The sequence below is a fragment of the Micromys minutus genome (genome assembly GCF_963924665.1).
Source record: "Micromys minutus genome assembly, chromosome: 9".
Classification (NCBI taxonomy): domain Eukaryota; kingdom Metazoa; phylum Chordata; class Mammalia; order Rodentia; family Muridae; genus Micromys; species Micromys minutus.
The window spans coordinates 60,414,416-60,435,721 of record NC_137978.1 but is presented as its reverse complement, the minus strand read 5'-3'; the positions used below and the strand labels follow the sequence as shown (position 1 = coordinate 60,435,721).

The following is a 21,306-nucleotide window of genomic DNA, read 5'->3' as shown; positions in this document are numbered from 1 at the left end:
TGGAGGGTGAAGTTTCCAGTCACCTCTCTCCTGGGGCTGCTGTCTGGCCATCTCAGCTGGGACCCTGCCAAGGCTGTCCCTAGAATGACTTGGGTAGACGCTTGGGTGTGCCCACCAGCCAGCGCACCATGCAGGCGTGTGAGCTCCGCACACCAGTGAGGGTCAGAAGGGCTGATTTTAGAGCCCAGCCATTTTCAAATATTTCAAACTCAAGTAAAACCCAACAGTGAAAAGTTCAGGTCCAAACGAGCCCCAGTAGTCCTTTAAAAAGATGCAGTTTTCTGCTTTGCAAATTGGAAATCATTCCTCCGGGTAGAAAACATGAGACCTAATGGTCTGCAAGCCGGAAACTGCTGCAGAGCCGCAGTGTCCCCTAGGTTGGGGAGAACAAGGATGGGCAGAAAATGGCTCCGCCTTAAACACATGGAGCCTGGCCTCTTCCATTCTCCTGCCTCCTTTGAGGTCTACAAACCTAAATTCTCCAGGGGCAGGGCTCTGCTTTAGAGAGTCTCGTTTCCTTCCCACTTGGAACCAGTCACAGTGCTACCCCAAGGCTGGAGCACCTTGCTTTAGGCTCCTGCAAATCCTAGAGCTTCTCTATTCCCACCATCTTCTCTCTGAGAGGCCACAGGCTTGGAGTCATGGGTGTATCTGAGGCCTTTCCCAGAATTCAGTTGCACTGTGCCTCAGAGGACGCAGCGGCACCCAGCACATACCTACTGGCTACTTGGTGGTCTCTGCTACGTAGTCTGATGTTACTGCATTGTCCTGGAGTGCCACTTCCCCTCCCCCATTACACAGTAGCTTGTGATGTGGTAAGGGCAGACCTCCCCAGCACTGCCTTAGCCCTGCTTCCCCCATTTACCCTAACTAAGGTGATTCTTCTCACGCAGAATCTGGTGGGTGGGTGGACACCTCCAAGCTCAGAGACGGTAGATGACTTGTTCTAAGTCACACAGGAGGTCTGTGGCAGGCCAGGACCCTACTCCAGCCCCTGGCCCATTCAGCTGTTGCAGGCGCCCATCACCTGCCCCTGAGCAGCCCACCTCCCTGGACCCTGAGCAAGCTCCAGGAAGAGCTGCCTGAACCTGGGAAGCAAGAGTGGTTTTACATATTTGCTAATCGGGTCTTAGAGAGAGAAGAGCCCTGAGCTCATCAGCCAGGAAGGAATCCAATTTGGCTTTTATAGCTCTGGTTATTCACCTTCCATTGTGGGCTCTTCTCTGTTTCATTAGCCCAATCTTCTCGGGAGCCGGAGGACTGCAGAGGCTGCTGAGACCCAGGGGTCCCAGGCTCCAGAGCCCCTCATGGCATTCCAGGCAGTGGCCAGGATTGGGAAGGGGTGACAGGGTGGGGTTTCTGGAATCTTCTGCCCCTCCCACCAGAAGTACCTGGGAGCGTGTTCTAATTTCTATTTCTATTCATGCCGCTGGTTACATTAAGCTTTCATTGTCTTGTTCTCTGTGATGCTGAGGCTGCTGTGAGGGCCCCAGAGTCTGGGCTGATTGATGGGTCTGGAAAGAGGTCTGAGCTGCACAGGTAGGGGAGAGGAAAGGAGGAGAGGAGGAGAGAGCAGTGGGTGGAGTCCCTTCGGCAGCCAAACAGAGAGACTAGAAGGATGGCTTCTGCCTGCAGGAACTCAAGCCTGCCCTACCCTGTGGGCAGCTAACTGCTCTGTGACCTGAGAGCAGATGAGAAACAGAATAAATGAAAGAAAAAAAAATCAGGGCAGAGAGATGGCTCAGCAGCTGAAAGCACTTGCCTCCAAACCTGAGGACTCGAGTTCGAGTCCCTAGGACCCACGTAACGGAAAGAAGTAACTGACTCTAGCAGAGTGTGCTCTGACCTCCGCAGACATATGCACACACAGAAGGAATAAGTGTACATTTTAAAAGATCACTTAGCATGTGCAGGCCACACAGTAGGGCCCAGCTGTCTGTCAGCATCTCACCATTCTATCAATGGAGAAACATTCCTGCCCCAAACACCTAGCTAGTGGCAGTGTCAGGACTCGAACCCAGGTCCTCCTAACTACACAGCCTGTGCTGCTCAGCTCACCCTTCAGCCCTAGAATCAGACCCTGATTTTAAGTTTCTAATAACCTCTGTTGTCAGGGGAACCACTCCCGTCCCACTGAGCCCACAGAGGGAATCCACAGAATGGCAGGAACATAATTTTGAGGCTTCTCTAGAGACACTTGGACAGTACCCTTGGCTGATATACTGCCCAGAGCAAAGCTTGTTTGCCTGATATATATTGAGCTGTTAAGTTTACGAATCAGCGCCCAGTTTTCTCAGCAGCTGTCAGCCTGGGGAGGATGAGCATCCCTCATCTGCTCTGTCTCAGCAGCCTGCCCATCTATGAAAAATGAGGGGCGTGGGCAGGCTTACCACAGCCTTTTCTAGTGCACCTCCATTTCCTCTTCCACCTCACCTAGGCTCCCACTCAGTAAGTCCAGGTCCCTTTGAGCCAACAGGATGGTACTTTCTGTAGCACATCTCATGCAGGAAGTCTAGGCATCTATCCCGGCTTTGCCCAAGGATGTGAGGAGAGACCCAGGTTAGTTTTTTTGGAGGAAGGAAGAAAGTTCTGAGAAATACATCTGTCTTCATTTATAGGTCTGGGAGCCGGGGCAGAGCATTTCCAGTTAGAATCTGGAATTTTCTTTTTCTGGTGCTGGGGACTGAACCAGAGCCTTACAGGTGCTAGGCAAGTACTCTCCTGCTGAGCTGTGTCTCCAGCTTAGGACCTGGGTTTCTTGAAAGAAAATTTGCTACTGTAGACACCCCCGCTTTCTGCTTCTTATTCCTCTTGTATTAAGAGTTCTCTAGTGAAACAAAGAAATATATATAAACCCTCTGTAGGTTTTTTCTCCTGTAAAATGGGGCTGCTCACATGCCTTTGTTACAGGGTTGATATGAGGCCAACAGAGGTGGATAAAAACCCTTTCTAACACGGTGGAACCGTAACTAATTATGATGTTATAATTATCTTAACGAGGGTCAGAGATTCTAGCAAGGCTAGCCAGGCTTTGGTTTCACCCTACGCATGTGATTTTGTCCCTCAGTGAGCACCTAAGCCATCAGCAGTGTCCTAGTTTGGGATGGAGTTTCCAAGTCATAGAAAAAGCATGTGCAGGGACATTGGGAAGGTGGAACCAGGTCTCGGGGCATCGGTACCTACGAGTGACCTTTTCTTTGCTTCCTTTACTTCTCATGAGCTGGACTCTGAAAGAGGCAGACCCAGAAGCAGAGACAGGTAATGTCTACAGTCCAGCAGCCTCAGCAGCGGCAACGTGGAATTAGTCAGCTCAGAACATCTGTTTGAACTTCTGCCCAAATCTTTCAACCCCAACGTGAGAGGATGCTGAGGGCTCTGAGCTGTTTGTGGACCAGAGCTGAACCAGGGAAGCAAAACACAGAGAGTCAGGGAGAAAAAGCTGATTAGCTCCTAATTGCTGTTAAATTATAGATATACATATATGTATTTTAAGTAGAATCTGCATGTCTAATGTGATTTTTTGATTACATTTTAATAGTCTGGCTGGGATGGGGGAATGAAGAAGGAAGGAGTCTGTCATCCCTGGCTAGGAAGAAAGTTGCAAACAGAAAAAGCTTTGGTTTGGGCCCCCAGCCTGGGTTCTGTGTAAGGAAGCCTGGGTAGGTGTCCACACCACCTCTCACCAAAGGCCCTTTCCCTGCCGAACTCAAACACGGCTTCTCTATTTCGAATGTGCTCATTATCTCTAGACCTACTTGTCCCCCTGGGTGGCCAAGAACAACCCAAAAACCAACACCAGAATCTGGTGGCAAAACTGAAAACTTCCAGGCAAGAATCCTGGCCCCATACTGCTGGAATGACCTTGGGTGTCACAACCCTGCACACTAAGTGTCAGTTCCCACGTGTGGGCAGTGCTGCATTCAATATATTTTGCTTTGGTTTTTTTTTGGGGGGGAACACAATTTTATAGAGCCCAAACCAGTCACAAGATTGCAATGGAACTGAGGATGAACTTTAAGCTCCTGATCCACCTCCTGCCTCCGTATCCCGGGTGCTGAGGTGAGGTGTGAGGTCTTGAGGTGAAGTGTGAGGTGTTCCACCATATGTGGTGTAGAGACGCTGGGAATGGAAGCAGGGGATTCGTGGGTGCTAGGCAAGCTCTCTACAACTGGGCCACACCCCGGTTACTTTGCTAAGGGTTTGTGGGTGATGATTTACTTCCTTTTCCTCTTAACACTGTTCCCTCAGCCTCAACGGACTGAGAGTGTCCACACAGCTTCCCTCTTCCCCCCAGCCCGATGCTCTGCTTCCTCACTGCTGCGTCCTGGTCCCTTGGTTTGCTTCTTAGAGGCCAGAACTCTCCTCCCCACCCCCAACACCAAGTATAAAGACACAAGAGGTAAAGACAGCTGGTAAAATATGCATGCTAATGTAATGTCTCCACACACCTCAATAGCATTTATGTCTGATTCCAAAAGTAAGACCATACCTGATCTCTGCAGAAAACGTGGAAACAGACAAGCATAAAAAGAGAAAATAAAAATCAACCATAATCCTCTGAAACAGCGATAGCTGTATTCAGTCGGTTGTATTTAAAATTAAAAATACGTACGGGATTCCGTCCCCATCCCCTGGTTATAAAAAGTGGGGTTTTGCTTTGGATATGACTTTGAGTCACAGCAAGACTGACCTTGAAACTGATTGTATCAGCCAGATAGGTAAGGTAGTTCACGACTGACATTCCAGCACTTGGGAAGTAAAGGCAGAAGGATCGGGATTTCAAGGTCACACAAGGGCAGAGCTGCAGAGCTCAGTAGTTGAGAGTACTTACAGCCCTTTCTGAGGACCTCGGTTCAGTTCCCAGCACCCACACCAGGAGTTCAAAACTTCCTGTAACTCAAGGTCCACAGCATCCAACACCATCTGTGGGCAGCTGTGCACACATGATGCACATAAACTCACACACACACCGACCTAAGTACAAACAGGAGTGTTGGTAAAATGGGTTAGAAGGTAAAAGCAAGCCTGTAAGCTGAGTTCAATCCTTGGGACACATGGCGGAAGGAGAGGACTGACTTCTGTCAAGGAGTCCTCTGAATGCCGTGTGCACGCCATGGGTGGGTTTATGCACACCAACACAAAGTGGGGAAGATGAGAGAATAGGGTGTAATAAAAAAGGCAGGAAGGTAGAGAGGGAAGAAGGGAGGGAGAGAACTTGGCACATCTTTTCCTTTTCTGCTCCTCATTAAGGGGTCATTTTCTTGATTTCTTTTTCCTTCTTTCAAGTCTTGGGCCCCGAGGGTCCCCTCAGTCATTCTTTGTACTGTGTCTGTCTCTCCTTCCCCCCACCTCCCATTATCCCACTCTCCTGCCTCAGTCTCTTCCCACCTTACTCCTCCTGTGTTGACTTCCTCGCTTTCTCTGACTGACAGCACCTCAGCCCGGCTGCCTCTTCCCCTTCTGCCTGGTGTCTAACTGGAGCAGGACTCTCCCTCCCTCAAGGGGCTGGCTATCCCAGGGATGGGGAAGGTGGCCTTCGGGGGCTACCCTGTGGGAGTCCTCACATCTCCCTGGGAGGTGCCTAGCCCCTGCCTGTGCTCGGAGGTCTGCAGTTGCTGGAGCTGCATATTAAGTGTTCTAGGCTTGACAAACAGTGGCTGCAGCTGCAGCATTCTGGGGAGAACGAAGGAGATATTGAGGGCTCTGTGGCAGACGCCTAGCTTTGGCACAGTCCCCTGGGCGATGGCTGAGGGTGCTGCATCTCCAAAAGGGAACAAAGGAATCTGACTGGCTGACAGATGATACTTACCATACTACACGGACTGCAGGTACTTTCACTTCTGACCCCGAAGTCCTATGAGGCTGCAATGGCTGCCTCCATTTTATCCAGGATAACCCTGAAGCTCACTCAGGGAGTCTTGGCAAGACCCAAACCAGGGCCCGCGTGATTCCAGAGATCTTTTTCTCTCTCCCTCTACTCTGACAAACTCCTGAAGGTGCTTTACGGTTGCTCATTATACACAAACAGTTGCTGTGGTGCCACATCTTAACATCTTACAGGGCAGCCTTGAGTTCTAAAGTGAGACAGAGAATGCAGTAAAGATCGAAAAACCACACATAGCTAGAAAAGTCTTGCGGCCTTTGCCCATTGGAAGAAATGTCTCTTCTGTTGCAACCGGCTTCCAGGTCCCCTTAAAAAAAAAAAGAATTATGCACACGACTATTTTGTTGGCATGTTTGCGTGTGCACACATGTGTGCCTGGTGCCCCCTAAGGTCAGATTCCCTGGAACAGGAGCTACAGGCAGTCTTGAACTGCCATGTGGGTGCTGGGAATTGAACCTGCAGGAGCAGCCAGTGCACTCAATCACTGAATCGCCTCTCCAGGCCCAGTTCTCCCTTTGCTTTGGTATTGGAAGACAAAATCCACCTTGCTAGCTTTAATGGGAAAGAACAGTGTGGTTTTTCCTGGTAGGAACACATGTTGGATTCTCTAAAGCCTGGTGAGCACATGATGCATCTCCACCATAGAACTGCTTGTGATATCCAGGCTGGGTGAAGCCTCCCCTCTCAAGGCTTCTGACCCGTCCCTTTCCCGTAGGGTATGGACTCGGAGGATGACCCCCTGCTGCAGGATGTGTGGCTAGAAGAGGAACAGCAGGAAGAGGAGACTTCAGACGAGACCTGCAGGGGTGTCCCTGGGCCAGGGCTGCACTCCAGAGCACAGGGCTGCTGGCGCCGCTGGATGCTGCCCTCCAGGCCTCCGACCTTGGGGTTCTGGAGCACCCTGGGCTGGGCCTTCACCAACCCGTGCTGCGCAGGGCTGGTGCTGTTCCTTGGCTGCAGCATCCCCATGGTGCTGTCTGCCTTCATGTTCCTCTACTACCCGCCCCTGGACATCGACATCTCCTACAACGCCTTTGAGATCCGCAACCACGAGGCGTCACAGCGCTTCGACGCCCTGGCCTTGGCCCTCAAGTCCCAGTTTGGATCTTGGGGGCGCAACAGGCGCGACCTGGCGGACTTCACTTCTGAGACGCTGCAGCGCCTCATCTCAGAGCAGCTTCAACAGCTGCACTTGGGGAATCATTCTCGACCTGCATCCCGAGCTCCTCGCTCGGCCCCCAGGGACACCCCTGCCACTCAGAGATCAGCAGCCAATCCAAGTGAGCGACGTCGCAGAGAGGCTCCGCCTCCAGAGAGTCAGGTAACCAATCAGAGCCGAGCCCGTCGGGGCACCTCGCGCTGGGATTACTCACGCACCTATGTGAGCGCCAACACCCAGACCCACGCGCATTGGCGAATCGAGCTCATCTTTCTGGCCCGCGGAGACGCGGAGCGCAACATTTTCACGAGTGAGCGTCTGGTCACGATCCACGAGATCGAGCGTAAAATCATGGACCACCCGGGTTTCCGGGAGTTCTGCTGGAAGCCGCATGAGGTACTCAAGGACCTGCCGCTCGGCTCCTATTCCTACTGCTCCCCGCCTAGTTCACTCATGACTTACTTCTTCCCCACCGAGAGAGGCGGCAAGATCTACTACGACGGCATGGGCCAGGACCTGGCGGATATCCGGGGTGAGCAGGTGTATTGATGGAATGGGACCATGCTGAGCTAGGGTATGATCAGCAGGCAAGGTGTCTGTGGGGATGTGCCGCTGGGACTGGATATGAAGGGGGAGAGAAAGCACCAGACTGTCGCACCCACTAGGATTGTGGGATTTAGGGTGTTAGGTTGAGTCCAGAGAAAGTGTGGCATGAGGGGTGGGGTTGGTTTGAGGGTACCTGGAAGGAAATTTGTCTTAGTTAGGTTTCTATTGCGACCAAGCCACTTGAAGAGCTAAGGGTTTATTTCATCATCCACTCCAAAGGAAGTTAGGGCAGGAACTCGAGACAGGAGCCTAGAGGCAGGAACTGAAGCAGACACCATGGAAGGCAGAGGCTTACTGGCATGTTTGTTAAGTTTTCTTTCTTTAGCATCCTAGGAGCACCTGCCCAAGAATCACACTAATCCAGTGGGGCTGGGTCGGCTTCTGTCATGTAGCAATTAAGAAAAAAAAAATGTTCCCACAAGCCATCTGATGTAGGCATCACCTCAGTTGAGGTTTCTCTTTCCAAATAACATTAGCTTGTGTCAAGTTGATAAAATACTATGATAAAGAGGAACAGGAAGGTTTAAGGTACCTTGCTGGTAGCTCTTGAGGAAGGATGGGGCAAGGCTATAAAGAGTGGGGTTTGGGTGGAGGGAGGGCAAAAGCAGGGTAGGTCTGCAGCAGGTGGAGTTATGGGGTTACTGACCGGGTCTTGGAATTAGGTGCGGTTCAAACTGGAATCAAAGCGTAAACCTACTGGGAACTGCCTGCCCTGGCAAGGAAGCTGTGGATTCTCTGAGCCATTCCTCTGTCCCACAGTGGCAGAAGGGACTCATGAGGGGCTGAGCACTAAGCTCTTTGGGTTTCCCTGTCCCCTGCAGGTTCCCTAGAACTGGCTATGACTCACCCTGAGTTCTACTGGTATGTGGATGAGGGGCTGTCCGCGGATAATCTGAAGAGCTCCCTCCTGCGCAGCGAGATCCTGTTTGGAGCGCCGCTTCCCAACTACTACTCAGTGGATGACCGCTGGGAAGAGCAGAGAGCCAAGTTTCAGAGCTTCGTAGTCACCTACGTGGCTATGCTGGCCAAGCAGTCCACGAGGTAGGAAGTCCAGCCACACGCTGTGTGTGCCTCTGTGTCTAGCCAGGAGGGTGCCTCTTAAGCCCAAAGTTAAGATTTTACTGCTGTGAACAGACACCATGACCAAGGCAAGTCTTATAAAGGACAACATATATTTGGGGCTGGCTTACAGGTTCGGAGGGTCAGTTTATTATCATCAAGGCAGGAACATGGCAGCATCCAGGCAGACATGGTGCAGGAGGAGCTGAGAGTTCTACATCTTCATCCAAAGGAAGCCAGGAACAGCCTGAACATCCTTAGGCGGCTAGGAAGATCTTCAAACCCACTCCCACCGTGACATACTTTCTCCAACAAAGCCACACCTTCTAATAGTGCCACCCTCTGGGACAAGCATATCCAAACCATCACAATCTCCTTCACAACTGTAACCCCAGAAGTCTTTATCCCCAAATTTGGGCAGAGTTAGGCACATTCTCCAGTCCCTCCAAAAGGCCTCTTTTCTTGATTGGTACTGATGGTTAGTAGACATGACAGCTTTGGAGGAGAGAGACAATTCTAAAACTCCTGTCCTGGAATGATTGGGTACGATTGGCCAGAGAGGAAGCAGTTCCTCTCTACCTCCAATATGACTAGAGTCCATGGGTTTCTCTGGGCTTGAGTGTAAAATGGGAGTGTGGTTCCTACTGCTCTGGTCACTAAGAAGGGAGATCTGGGCTAGAGAGGTTGTTTGGTAGTTAAGAGCTACTGCTGCTCTTGTAGTGGACCCGGGTTCTCTTCTTAGCACCAAGTGGCAGCTCACAGGTGTCTGTGACTCTAGTTTCAGGGGAATCCTCTTCTGGCTTCTGCAGGCACATGACATGGGCACGACACACACACATTGCACAGGCAAAACACTCATACATGTAAAGTAAATATGTTAAAGAAGTAGGAAGGAGCTAGGGTCTACGGAGATGGTTCAGTTAGCAATGTGCTATCTGAATAAAGCAATGAAGATCTGAGTTCAAATCCACAGGACTCACATAAAACCCAGGTATAATACCAGTAGTAGGAACTGTAGGCTTGCAAGCTCTCTCTCAGACCCATAGCATTTCCATGGGGATGTGTGTGTGAGTGAGGGCAGAGGAGAAGACTCATTGGGTAAGACTCGGCGGATTAAAGTGTGATGGCTGCAGGGGTCAGTGGTGAAGAGTGCTTGCTGCCCTTCCAGAGGACCTGAAGATTTGCTCCAGGCACCCACACCAGGCAACTCACAGCCACAGGCGGTCCACTGCCCTTACTGTATGGCCACTGCTATGGGCTACCAACAGTCATGTCCACAAACAAGACCACACACACACTGTACACACATACATGCAGTTAGACACACATGCATGTACACACACACACACACACACATACCATTTAAGAGGCCAACAAGGTGGCTCACTGGAGCCTGCCACCTAGCTTGATAACCTGAGTTAAAATCCCTTGAATCAATAAGGTAGAAGGAGAAAGCTGATTCCGACAAGTTGTCTTCTCACCTCCACAAGCACACTTTAGTCTGCACATACGACACCCAACACTCACACAAGCACATATACCACACACACACACACACACACACATTGAAGAAAGATCTGGTTTGGAGACGGACTTGTTTCTGGCTCACTTCTGTAAGCCTAGCCCGACATGGTACCCAGCACCACTTGGTAAAGACTGGTCTAAGACATGGATGGAAGGATGGATGGATGGATGATGGATGGATGGATGGATGGATGATGGATGGATGGATGATGAATGGATGGATGGATGGATGGATGGATGGATGATGGATGGATGGATGGATGGATGATGGATGGATGGATGATGGATGGATGGATGGATAATGGATGGATGGATGGATGATGGATGGATGGATGGATAATGGATGGATGGATGGATGGATGGATGGATGGATGGATGGATGATGGATGGATGGACCTCAAGGAAAGGCAGACAATAGGAACTGACAGCAGAGGCTGCTTCAGATACCAGCACTTACCTCAGCTGAAATGTTTGGCCACTAAGTTCAAGGCCTTGCCCTAGGAGGAAAAACCGGTCTCCCTTCTTTTACCCTATGGCTTTTCTTAGCAGGAAGTGGCAGCCGCACCCCCTCCTGGGATTTGATTTTGATGCCTTTCTGATTCACAGCATCCCTTTCATGGTTGTATTACCGGTGACTAGAGAGAAAACACACCTTGACTTAGCACGGAATTACACGAATCAGGAATCGTAACTTAGCTGATCACACCAGGGACTGAGAATGCTTGCGTGACATTTACTGTTCTTGGTCCCCTTGGGGTTTGACTGTGTACACTTTAATTGTGTGCACATTTTAAATGCACAGCCCATTCTGTCTTGCAGATTCTGCTTGTTTCTGTTGATCTGCGTCTTTACCTTTTCTGTTGTTCTTCATGACTCTCTGTGGCTTCACACTCCCCTCTGGGACCACTTTCCTTCTGTCTGAAAATCTCTTTTTACTATTCTCTGAGTGCTGGTTTGCGGCTGGTGACTTCTGCTTTGTTTGCCTGTGTGTGTGTGTGGGGGGGGGGGAATCCTTATTTTACTTTCACTTCTCTAATCTGCCTCACGTGTGTAGCATTCCAGACTGGCAGCTGTGTTTGTTCGTTTACAGTTTGGAAGGCGCTCCATTGTCCCACGACTTCCATCGGTTACTGTAGAGAAGTCAGCTGCAAATCTTCCTTGTTCTTTTTTCTTATTAATATTTTTATTGCATTTGTTTATTGTGTGTGTGTATGCGTGCCGCTGTGTGTGTGTGGAATTCAGAAGACAACTTGCAAGAATTTGTTCTCTCTCTCCACTGTGTGGATTCCAGAGCCCCTGATGTTCATCTTGACATCAAGCACCTTTACCCACTGAGCCATCTTGCCTGTCCATTGTTGTTCTCTTAAAATAACTGGTTTTTCCATCTGCTTTTAATTTATTTTTTAAAGATATTTATTTATTATTTTATGTGTGTGAGTGTTTTGCTGGTATGCATTTCTGTGTATTGTGTGTGTGTGGTACCCATGGTGGCCAGAAGAGGGCTCAGATGCCTTGCAACTGGTGTTACAGACAGTAGTAGGCCACGCTGTAGGTGCTGGGAATGGAACCTAGGTCCTCCACAGGAGCAGCAAGTGCTTTTAACCACTGAGCCATCTATCCAGCTCCCTTTTCCATAAAATACTATGTAAATGCTATATAAATTAATGTATAGACAGTAAATGACTGATTTAATGTTCAGCTTTTTTACTCAAAGAAATATTATCTAATTCATCAAAGACAGATCTTTTTTTCTTGGCTGTTATGCATGAGGTTGAGGAAATAAAACATTTGGTGAGGTGTGATTGGCACACGACCAACTGTATATACTTAACATTTTAAAGTTGATTAGTCCTGACGCATCCACTGTCAGGATCATAAAATCCCAGTGTGTTTCCTTATGCCCATTGATAACCAGCTCAGATATAACCCTAGCAATCGCCTTCCAGTGATTGGTGTAATTTATGCATCTGAACGTTTGCCTGTGTGCATTTAAGGGCACCACATGTCTGCAGTGCTCTGAGAGGCCAGAGGAGGGCATCAGATCCCCTGGAACTGAAGTTGCAGCCTTCAGGTGGGTCCTGGGAATCCAAGCCAGGTCCTCCTCGGCTAGAGCAGACTGTACTGTTAACTCCTGAGCCATCATCTCCAGACCCACTTTCTGCATTCTACCATTCTTTTTAAGAGCTTTGTATGCAAGGTATCCTACAGCGTGTTCCCTTTTGATGGAACGTGCTCATTCCTTCTAGCTAATTTGAACTGTTCCCATGCTTTATCTTGTATTAGCAACATACTGTTGAGCATCGAATCATGCTCATACCATATTTTGCCCATCTGTTCACTCACAGCTGAGTGTTTGCATTGCTTCCAGGTTCAACCTTTACTGATAAAGCTCCAGTGAGTGTTTGTGTGTAACTCATTCTGTGAACAAATACTTTGGCCTTAGATAAAAAGCTCTGCGGGGAAATGACCAGGCAACGATGGTGGGCCTTTGTTTAACTTGAGAGACTTGCTGAGTTTCCCAAATTGCCTGTACCGCTTTGTTCCCAGAGAGGGTGAGAACTCCAGTTCTCTCACGTCCCCTCTAACACTTGGTGGGGTGTTTGTCGATTGAAGTGCCCTCCCCAAGGTGACTCTAGTGTGTCATGTTGACAAAAATTAGCCAGCACATATAGGTAGTGCTGTTCTTAATTTAGGAAGGAAGAATGAATGAATGAATGAATGAAGTAATGAGGATATTCTAATAGATATGCAGTAGCAATCCTGCTGTCTCTGGTTTGCATTTTTCTAATGAGTATGACTTGGACATCTGTCCTCACGTTTCTGAAGGAGAAAGGACTTATTCAACTCATGTTTTCAGTCTTTGGCTTTTTCCGGTCCCCTTGGTGTGGGCCTGTGGTTTGGCAGAGCATTGTGCTGGAAACCTGTGGTAGGGAAAACTGCCCGCCTCGCGGTGGCGGAAACGGACTGAGCAAAAGGCTCATGAGCCTATTTGCCATCCATCCAGTTCCTTTGGTAAAATACTGAGGCAGCTCTTCTGTCCACTTGGAAATAACATTCGTAGCCTTTGGGAATTTCACTCATGTATATGATGTATTTGATCACATTCTCCCACTCCTCCCATACCTCATCCCAGATCCTCCTCCTCTTCCTCCTCCAGCACCAAACATAATGTCTTTTTCATTTCATAACCTACTGAGTCCAGTTTGTGCTGCTGCTTATATACTCATGGACGTGGGACCATCCTCTGAGTGCAGAAGACCTGCCAGGGGCCACGCCCTGGGAGAGAACTGACCCTCCTCCCCCAGAAACCATTCAGTCAGGGCTGACTGATCTTGTGCAGCTCTGTGAGTCCATGAGTGCGGAGTCCCTGTCGTGTCCGTGACATACGCTTTCCCTCTGGTCGTCTTCTACCTCTTGTCTTGTGCGGTTTTCTCACCTCAGCAGAGAGATGGCTCGGTGGTTAAGAGAACTTGCTGCTCATGCAGAGGTCCCACACGGCTGCTCACAACCATCTGTAACTCCAGTCTCAGTGGTTCTCACACCCCCTCTGGCTGCCATGGGCACTGCACACTTGTGGTGCACACACACGCACACACACACACATACACACACACACATACACACACACACACACTCACACAGGCAAAACACTCATACACATAAAATAAAAATAAGTCTTCCTGCCCCCTTTTCCCCATCTTCCCTGAACCTTGGTGGTGTGACCCGTTTGTGGCTAACACTACACATGTTTATTCTCTGTGCTTTGGCCAAGTGTGAGTTTCTGCGTTAGCAGCTGTCCACCCATGCCCGTATTTGATTGTTTTTTCCGTTTCATACTACAACACTCATTTTGAGTTTGCTTTTGGGCCTGGAGGAATATATGGACTGAGGCATATTATTTTTACAATGACCCCGGCGTCACTTGTTGGAAGGGCTCTTCTTTCTCTGAGCCTTTGCACCTTGGACAAAACTTTCTGTCTGCAAATGTGTCCATTCTTTGAAACTTCTGCTCTGTCCCATGGATGTGTACTTTAGAGTGCCACAGTCAAGATTACCGAAACTTCATACCAAGGTTTTGTTTCTTTGTTTCCTTTAGTTCCAGGTGGTGAGCCCAGCGTGTTGTACATCTTAGGCAAGCACCCTACCAGAGATGCATCCTGCCTTGTCTGTCTCCAGATCATTTTTAGTCTTCTTCTTTTTTGTTTTTATTAATTTTTGTTTAGTTTTTCTAGATCTTTTGCATTTCCAGGTGAATTTTAGAATCAGCTCCTTTATTTCTGAAATAGAAAAATGGCCAGTTGGGCCCGTGGTGGCGTAAATCTGTAATCCCAAAGATACCTGAGAGGCTGAGGCAGAAAAAAATAGTGGTCCAGCCTGTGCTACAGAGTGTGTTCAGGGACCACCTGGATAATTTAACAAGACCCTGTCTCAGATTATTTTTGAAAAAATCAAAAACAACTGAGGCTGTTGCTCAGTGGTAGAGCACGGGCTTCCCAGGCGTGAAGCCCTAGGTTCAATCCCAAGTACCACACAGGAGACTCAGTCTCCTGGTATCTTGAATGCAGTATACAATGTTGCATCTTTGGCCCGGGAACATGATGTCATCTTACCCCTAAGCATTTTCTACTTTCATTAAACATTTAAAACACTGATATAATTTCTCCAGCTGCTAATTTAAATTTATAATTTCCTTTGTGTCTTACCACCTCATTAAGCTTAGGGTTTGTTGTTGTTGCTGCTTTGATTCCCCCCCCACACACACACACACAGATAAGCATTTGTTGAAGACAGATGTGCACTTTCTTTTCCAGCACAGATACATTTTACTTCTCGTTTTCTTGCCTGATCAGGCTGGCTAGCACCTTTAGGACCTAATGCTGAATTGATGGAATGGGGATTTTAAAACATTTTCTTCTGAGTGAATTGTTTCTTGTGCTTTTATTTTTCTTGGTAGCCATAAGTCTTAATGGCTACTTTAGGATTTGCAGTATCACTCCTTTAATATCACAGTGTATCTTTAAATTATATATATATACTTTTAATTTTTTTTAAGATTTATTTATTTTTTATGAGTGTAGTGTAGCTGTCTTCAGACACACCAGAAGAGGGCATCAGATCTCATTACAGATGGTTGCTGGGATTTGAACTCAGGACCTCTGGACGAACAGTCAGTGCTCCTAACCACTGAGCCATCTCTCCAGCCCTCAGTATATCTTTAAGATGGTCCCTTATCACCCAGTCATAACCTTTCATGGTTCCAGTGGCCTTTGAACCACTGTGGTGCACAATCTGTTTGTTACAAGCCCCATGCCACTGTGTTTTCTTAAGTAGCCAGTTTTCTTTTGTAGAAATAAATAAAAAACGCTGCATGTCTTACCCCTGTCATCTCTGTTCACAGTGCATTTTATCCTTAGTGTCTCCCGCACGCTGTCGTCTTCCTTCCACCAGAGGGGCCCCTTTAGCATCTTCAGTAGTGTTTGTGTACCGGAGGTAATTTCGGGTTTGTCTATCTGGCAGAGTTTTGATTTTTTTTTTTTTTTTTTTTTTTTGCCTCCGATTTTGAAATGTGTTTTTTCCTGGGTATAGCATTCTGGGTTGAGCTTCCCCTGAGTGTCTGGAGATTCAGCCCTGCCGTTTTCTGACGAGAACTCTGTCCTTGTTTCTCCCTTTGTTCTGTGGTCTGTGACGAATCTTTTCTCCTCTGTCAGTTTCTCTCCTGGTGAGGGTGTCCAAGCGGTTCGTCTGAGACGTCCACTGCATGATCCCTTGGGTTGTTGGGCTTTGGGATCAACAGATTCGCAGTTTCCGTCGAGTTTGAGGGGTTCTCCAGCTGCTAGAGAGTCTGCTAACTGGTCTGCAAGACTGTCCTGGGTATAACAATACCATTGAGGCATCCTCCCTGGAACCCACTGGGCCTGCCTTACTTCCGGTCTCAGAGGCTCTCCACCCTCTGCACTCTGGCGGCCAGAGTCCCGTTCTGTGTGTTCTTTCTGGTATCTTAAAGGTTTTTATTTTATGCACATGAATGTTTTACCTGTGTGTATGTGTGGTACACGGTGAGCGAATGTTGGGTCCCCTGTAACTGGGGCTGTGGGAGTCACCGCATGGGTGCTGGAAGTCGAACCCCGGTCCTCTGTAAGAGCATGGGTGCTCTTAACTACTCGGGCGTCTCTCCAGACCCATTCTCGTATTTAGTGGCTACAGCACTGAGGCAGACCTGATATGAAGCTATGCTCCAACCATTGCCAGAAATGCTCCTCCTGTTTGTCTTTTAAAGCAGCTTGGGTGCCACGGAGACGGCTCCATGGTGCGCAGTACTCTTACTCCCAAGGACTCAGGTTCTGGTCTCGGCACCCACACGAGGCGGCTCACAAACATCTGCAATTCAGATCCAGGGGAGCCCTCCTTGAGCCCCTGTGGGCTCCCACACATACATGGCTCACACATCAATGAAATAAAAATAAACAGTTTGGAATGGCTGGGCGTGAGTTTCAATCCCAGGCAGATTCAAGGCAGAGGCCCACAGACCTCTGAGTTCAACTCTAGCCTGGTATATGTACATAGCGTGAGTGTGGGCGCGCACTCATGCACACACACACACACACATACATGTATGCACACACACACATGAACAGGTATGCACATACCACATACACACAGAAGAAAAACAGCCATCCTGGTTGGGGTTCTGGAGGAAAATAATTTGTCTTGAGCACACGCTGAATAGCGGCGTGGAACAGGGTTATCGGGAGTCGGTTTGATTGACTGTAGGCTAAGACCCAGAAGATGGTGGAGGGGATGATTGTGGTTGATTGTTATCTGTGTAGAATGGTAGTTCTCAACCTCAGCTACACGATGAATCACCTGGGAGAAAAAAAAAAAAAACTTGATTCAGCTCCACCCAAGAAATTAGGATTTAATTTGTCTGGCATCAGGCCTAGATATCGGGACTTTTGGAAACTTAAGTGATTTTGATGAGCAGCCAAGGTAAAGAGCCACTGATGAAGGACAGGGCTCTTTAATCCCCTTCTTTTTCTCCTCCTTTTCTCCCCCACCCCCAGCAAAGTCCAGGTGCTGTACGGGGGGACAGACCTCTTTGACTATGAGGTACGCCGGACCTTCAATAACGACATGCTCCTCGCTTTCATTAGCAGCAGCTGCATCGCTGCCCTTGTCTACATCCTAACCTCCTGCTCAGGTATGGCATCTCCGAAGGCTCACATGAGCCAGCGCCCCACCCCCACCCCACTGCGCCCTGCATCTGCCCGTTCAAGGAGGCCTGGATAGCCTTAAATCCAGCTCCTTAGAGCTGGGCCAAATGCTCAAACACCGTGGTAACATTGTATCAGGGCGTCTGGGATATTTTTAGACTGCTGCGGATCATTCAAGAGCCTACTTTATGTACCCAGCAGCCACCCTTGTGCTCACAGCTCACCTCCGCTGCCATCACCTCCGCACAAGCAGTAGCCGCCCCAAACTGCTACTTGTATGCAGGAGGCACATGCTCTTGCCCGAGCGAGCAGAGATGGAAAGCTGCACAAGACATGCAATCATCACGCAGCAAATGTTAATTGGGTGTTAGATGAATGCCCGGTGTTCAGACTCACCAGGATCCAGTGGTGAACTAGACGTAGGTTCTGCACCATGGGACCTCTGGTCCCCTCAGGAGACGCACAATACAAAACACTCATGATTCTCTCCCTGTATGCGAGGTTAGTGGGATATGGAAGAACTTCCGTGCGCATCCTGACCTCAGATGATTTCATCTGTCACACGGGCCTCCTGTCCAGCTCCTTCTCTGGGAAACAAAGGCCTCAAATTCCGCCAATTGTTCTGCATGCCCGGGAGCAGACAGGGTGGTGCACAGAGCTCAGGATGGGAGGGGCTGAGGGGGTGTTCTGTGTTCTGCGAGGGCCCTCCCCATGGTCCCTTGTGCTCCTTGCCCTGCCCAGTGTTCCTGTCCTTCTTTGGGATTGCCAGCATCGGTCTCAGCTGCCTGGTGGCACTCTTTCTCTACCATGTGGTCTTTGGCATCCAGTACTTGGGCATCCTCAATGGAGTGGCCGCCTTTGTGATTGTGGGCATCGGTGAGTGCTTGGCCACAGTAGGTGGGGCTTGGAGAGGCTGGGTGGGGCTTGAAGACTTAGTGGGTGGGGCTTGAAGACTTAGTGGGTGGGGCTTAGAGACCAGGGTGCTGCCAAGAGTCTGGTGGGTGGACCTTGGAGACTGGTAGAGAACAAGGAGTCCGGTGGGTGGGGCTTGACCTCAGGATGGAGCCAATCAGAAGTGACCCGAGCTGAGCTGCCCCCTGGCCTGTCCTTCCTGCAGGTGTAGACGATGTCTTTGTATTCATCAACACATACCGCCAGGCCACCCACCTGGAAGACCCCCAACTGCGGATGATCCATACCATCCAGACGGCAGGCAAGGCCACCTTCTTCACCTCGCTGACCACGGCCGCCGCCTATGCGGCCAACGTCTTCTCCCAGGTGCAAAGCCTGCCCGAGGTCCTCGTCCCGGCTCCCCAACCCCAGCACCTTTATCTCAAGGCCGTTTCTGTGACTAACCAACGTGTGGGGCGGTTACAGCAGCCCAGTTAGGGAACATGGGCTCTGACTCTGCCCTGGGCCACCACCATTTCCAAACCTCTTTACCACCTGATCTGTACCACCCAAGATCAAAGCGTCACAGAAAGGTAAAGGGACCCTAGTGTGGTCACACAGCTGGCAAATGGTAAGCCCAGCAGTGTCCTCACTCCTGGCCTGAGCTCTTCTTACCACTACACTACATATCCCATTTTGATCTCTTGTACACTCGGTCAGTCTCCCTTCCTCCCTCCGCCTCTCTTTCTCTCTCCATCCGTCCCCCTCTCTCCCACTCCCACTTCCGTATTTCTGAGTGGGGCTCTATGAACCTAGGACCACACCTATGAGAGAATTTGTCACCCGGCCGGCCACATGACTCATGTAAACCTCTCCGGGCCTCAGTTTCTCCGTGGGTTATTCTGGGGTCTGAGATGAGCAGATGGTGAAGTGATCTCACAAACTTCAGGTCCGCCTGCTGGTTGGCGAGGGGTTCCTCCAAGCGCCACAGCCCTGGGAAAGTTCCTGTGAGATTGCTGGGGCTCCCTTCATCCACTGTTGGGTACCCACCTTCCTTCCTCCTCACCAGCCTGCAGCCTGGGTTGGTAATGGCCACTACCATGGCTTACTCTGGCCGTTCCCAGATGACCGCAGGCAGACCAGAGCCTCTGGCCTCAGGTGGGGCAGGTGCTTCCTCTGGACAGACCCAGCCTTCTGGTTGTCTCTGGAAATAGAGACACCCAGGCCTCACAGCGCCCTTTTCTTGCTGCCTCCTGCCTACAGATCCCAGCCGTACATGACTTCGGCTTGTTCATGTCCCTTATTGTGACCTGCTGCTGGCTGGCCGTACTGTTTACTATGCCTGCTGCCCTGGGCCTCTGGAGTCTCTACATGGCCCCCCTGGAGAGCTCCTGCCAGAGCAGGTGAGCATCCTTCCCCCTTCACAGCCTAAGTAGCCACAACCCCTTCCCCCAGATCCTCTAGGGTCTTGTGTGCCTTGTTCTAGGCTAGGCAGGGGACAGGGAAGCTGTCCAGCAGCTGCAAAGTCACATAGGAACAGGAGGTGGGCATACTATACACATCTTTAAAACCACCATTTCCTTCTAGGACCCGAGGACCTGTACCCTCTTGCTGTGCATTTCATGCAGGATGCTAAGTTAGGGCGTCATAGGGCAGCTTCCTCACCTCCTGTGACCCTTTGTGTCCCCAGAGGAAGAGTAGCAGCTGAAGGCAGATGGCTCCAGAAGCAAGTCACCCCTGGCTCTCGTAGTCAGTGGCGCCTCTCCTGAGAATCAGGAGTAGCCGTTGGCTGTCTGGGCTCGTACCATTCCCTACCCACTCCCTCATCTCTGGGTGCTCTGGCTCCTAGCCTCATGACTGTTCACTGCCCTCCATAGCTGCCACCAGAAATGCGGCCGCAAGAGCTCCTTGCATTTTCCCGGGGACCTGTTTACAGCTCCAGAGCGGGCCGGGGACGGCCCTGCTCAGGGCCCCCTACCCTACCTGGATGATGACATCCCCTTGCTGAATGTTGAGGATGACCCAGGTGAGAGCTGGCCCGTCTGAGTGGGGTGGCCTTCAGAGGGGGGTTCAAAGATAGGCTGGTCCCAAGAGACGCAGGCCAGAAGGCCTGGTGGAGACCCCCACTTAGCATGTGGGTTTGGCCAGGGCAGGTATGGGCAGGGGCAGGCCGGGGCTCAGACTTTGACTGGCTGCCTCTCTGCCTGGCAGTGTCTCTGGAGCTGGGAGATGTATCGCTGGTCTCTGTGCACTGTGAGGGTCTGCAGCCCACCCCTGACGGGAACAGCAGGGGCCAGCTCCTCGCCCAGCTGCAAGAGCTGTTGCACCACTGGGTCTTATGGGCAGCCGTCAAGAGCCGCTGGGTGATTGTAGGTGAGCGCACCCCAACTCCTTCCTGAAGGCAGACGCACCCACATACTCCACACCACACAGGCAGTAAGCACTGGGAGTGGGTTAGCTCTCAGAGGTCTGAGCAGCTGAGGCCTCTCCCTTTCTCTGCCTCCTCCTCTCCCTGGGTAGGCTGCCCCTGGGCCTCCTCAGCCAAGCTGCCATGGACCAGGCAAAAGAGTAAAGTACTCATGCTTGGCCCCGGAGTAGACTAGCTGGCTGAGTTTGAACTTTAGTCTTACCCCATGCCCTCAGCTGTGCCAGCCAGTCTAACACTTGAATTTTTTGTTCTGTGGCTAGTGGCTAGGACATAGCTCAGTATATACCAGGCCTGGGTTCTGTCTCCTAAGCACCCAGAACAAATGAGGGTCTAGTAAGACAACTGTAAAGACTTTGGCGCATATCAAGGTCTTGTCCTGGTGCGGGGCCTGCCGAGTGCTCGGTACGTATGCAACAGCATCACCATCTTCAATGGCTCATCAGAACTACTGCAGTCAAACGCAAGTGTCATCTCCTGAGGAACAACCAGATACTCCGAGACACCAGGTAGCCCTTGTGGAGGAGTGTCAGCTTGTAGCTTACAG

General features: G+C 50.2%; 1 protein-coding gene across 1 annotated transcript in view; it reads left to right on the top strand.

Moving 5' to 3' along the window:
* Positions 1 to 6,602: 6,602 nt before the first annotated feature.
* Positions 6,603 to 21,306, top strand: part of DISP3 (dispatched RND transporter family member 3) — a gene marked incomplete at both ends in the record, with an annotated part of 29,898 nt that continues 15,194 nt past the window's right edge. Inside the window, 9 exons of the mRNA XM_080921287.1 lie at positions 6,603 to 7,575; positions 8,471 to 8,690; positions 17,294 to 17,430; positions 18,185 to 18,319; positions 18,561 to 18,721; positions 19,598 to 19,737; positions 20,212 to 20,360; positions 20,546 to 20,707; positions 21,131 to 21,164. Of these exons, the coding sequence (XP_080777413.1) occupies positions 6,603 to 7,575; positions 8,471 to 8,690; positions 17,294 to 17,430; positions 18,185 to 18,319; positions 18,561 to 18,721; positions 19,598 to 19,737; positions 20,212 to 20,360; positions 20,546 to 20,707; positions 21,131 to 21,164 (2,111 nt within the window). The remainder of the gene's footprint in view (positions 7,576 to 8,470; positions 8,691 to 17,293; positions 17,431 to 18,184; positions 18,320 to 18,560; positions 18,722 to 19,597; positions 19,738 to 20,211; positions 20,361 to 20,545; positions 20,708 to 21,130; positions 21,165 to 21,306) is intronic.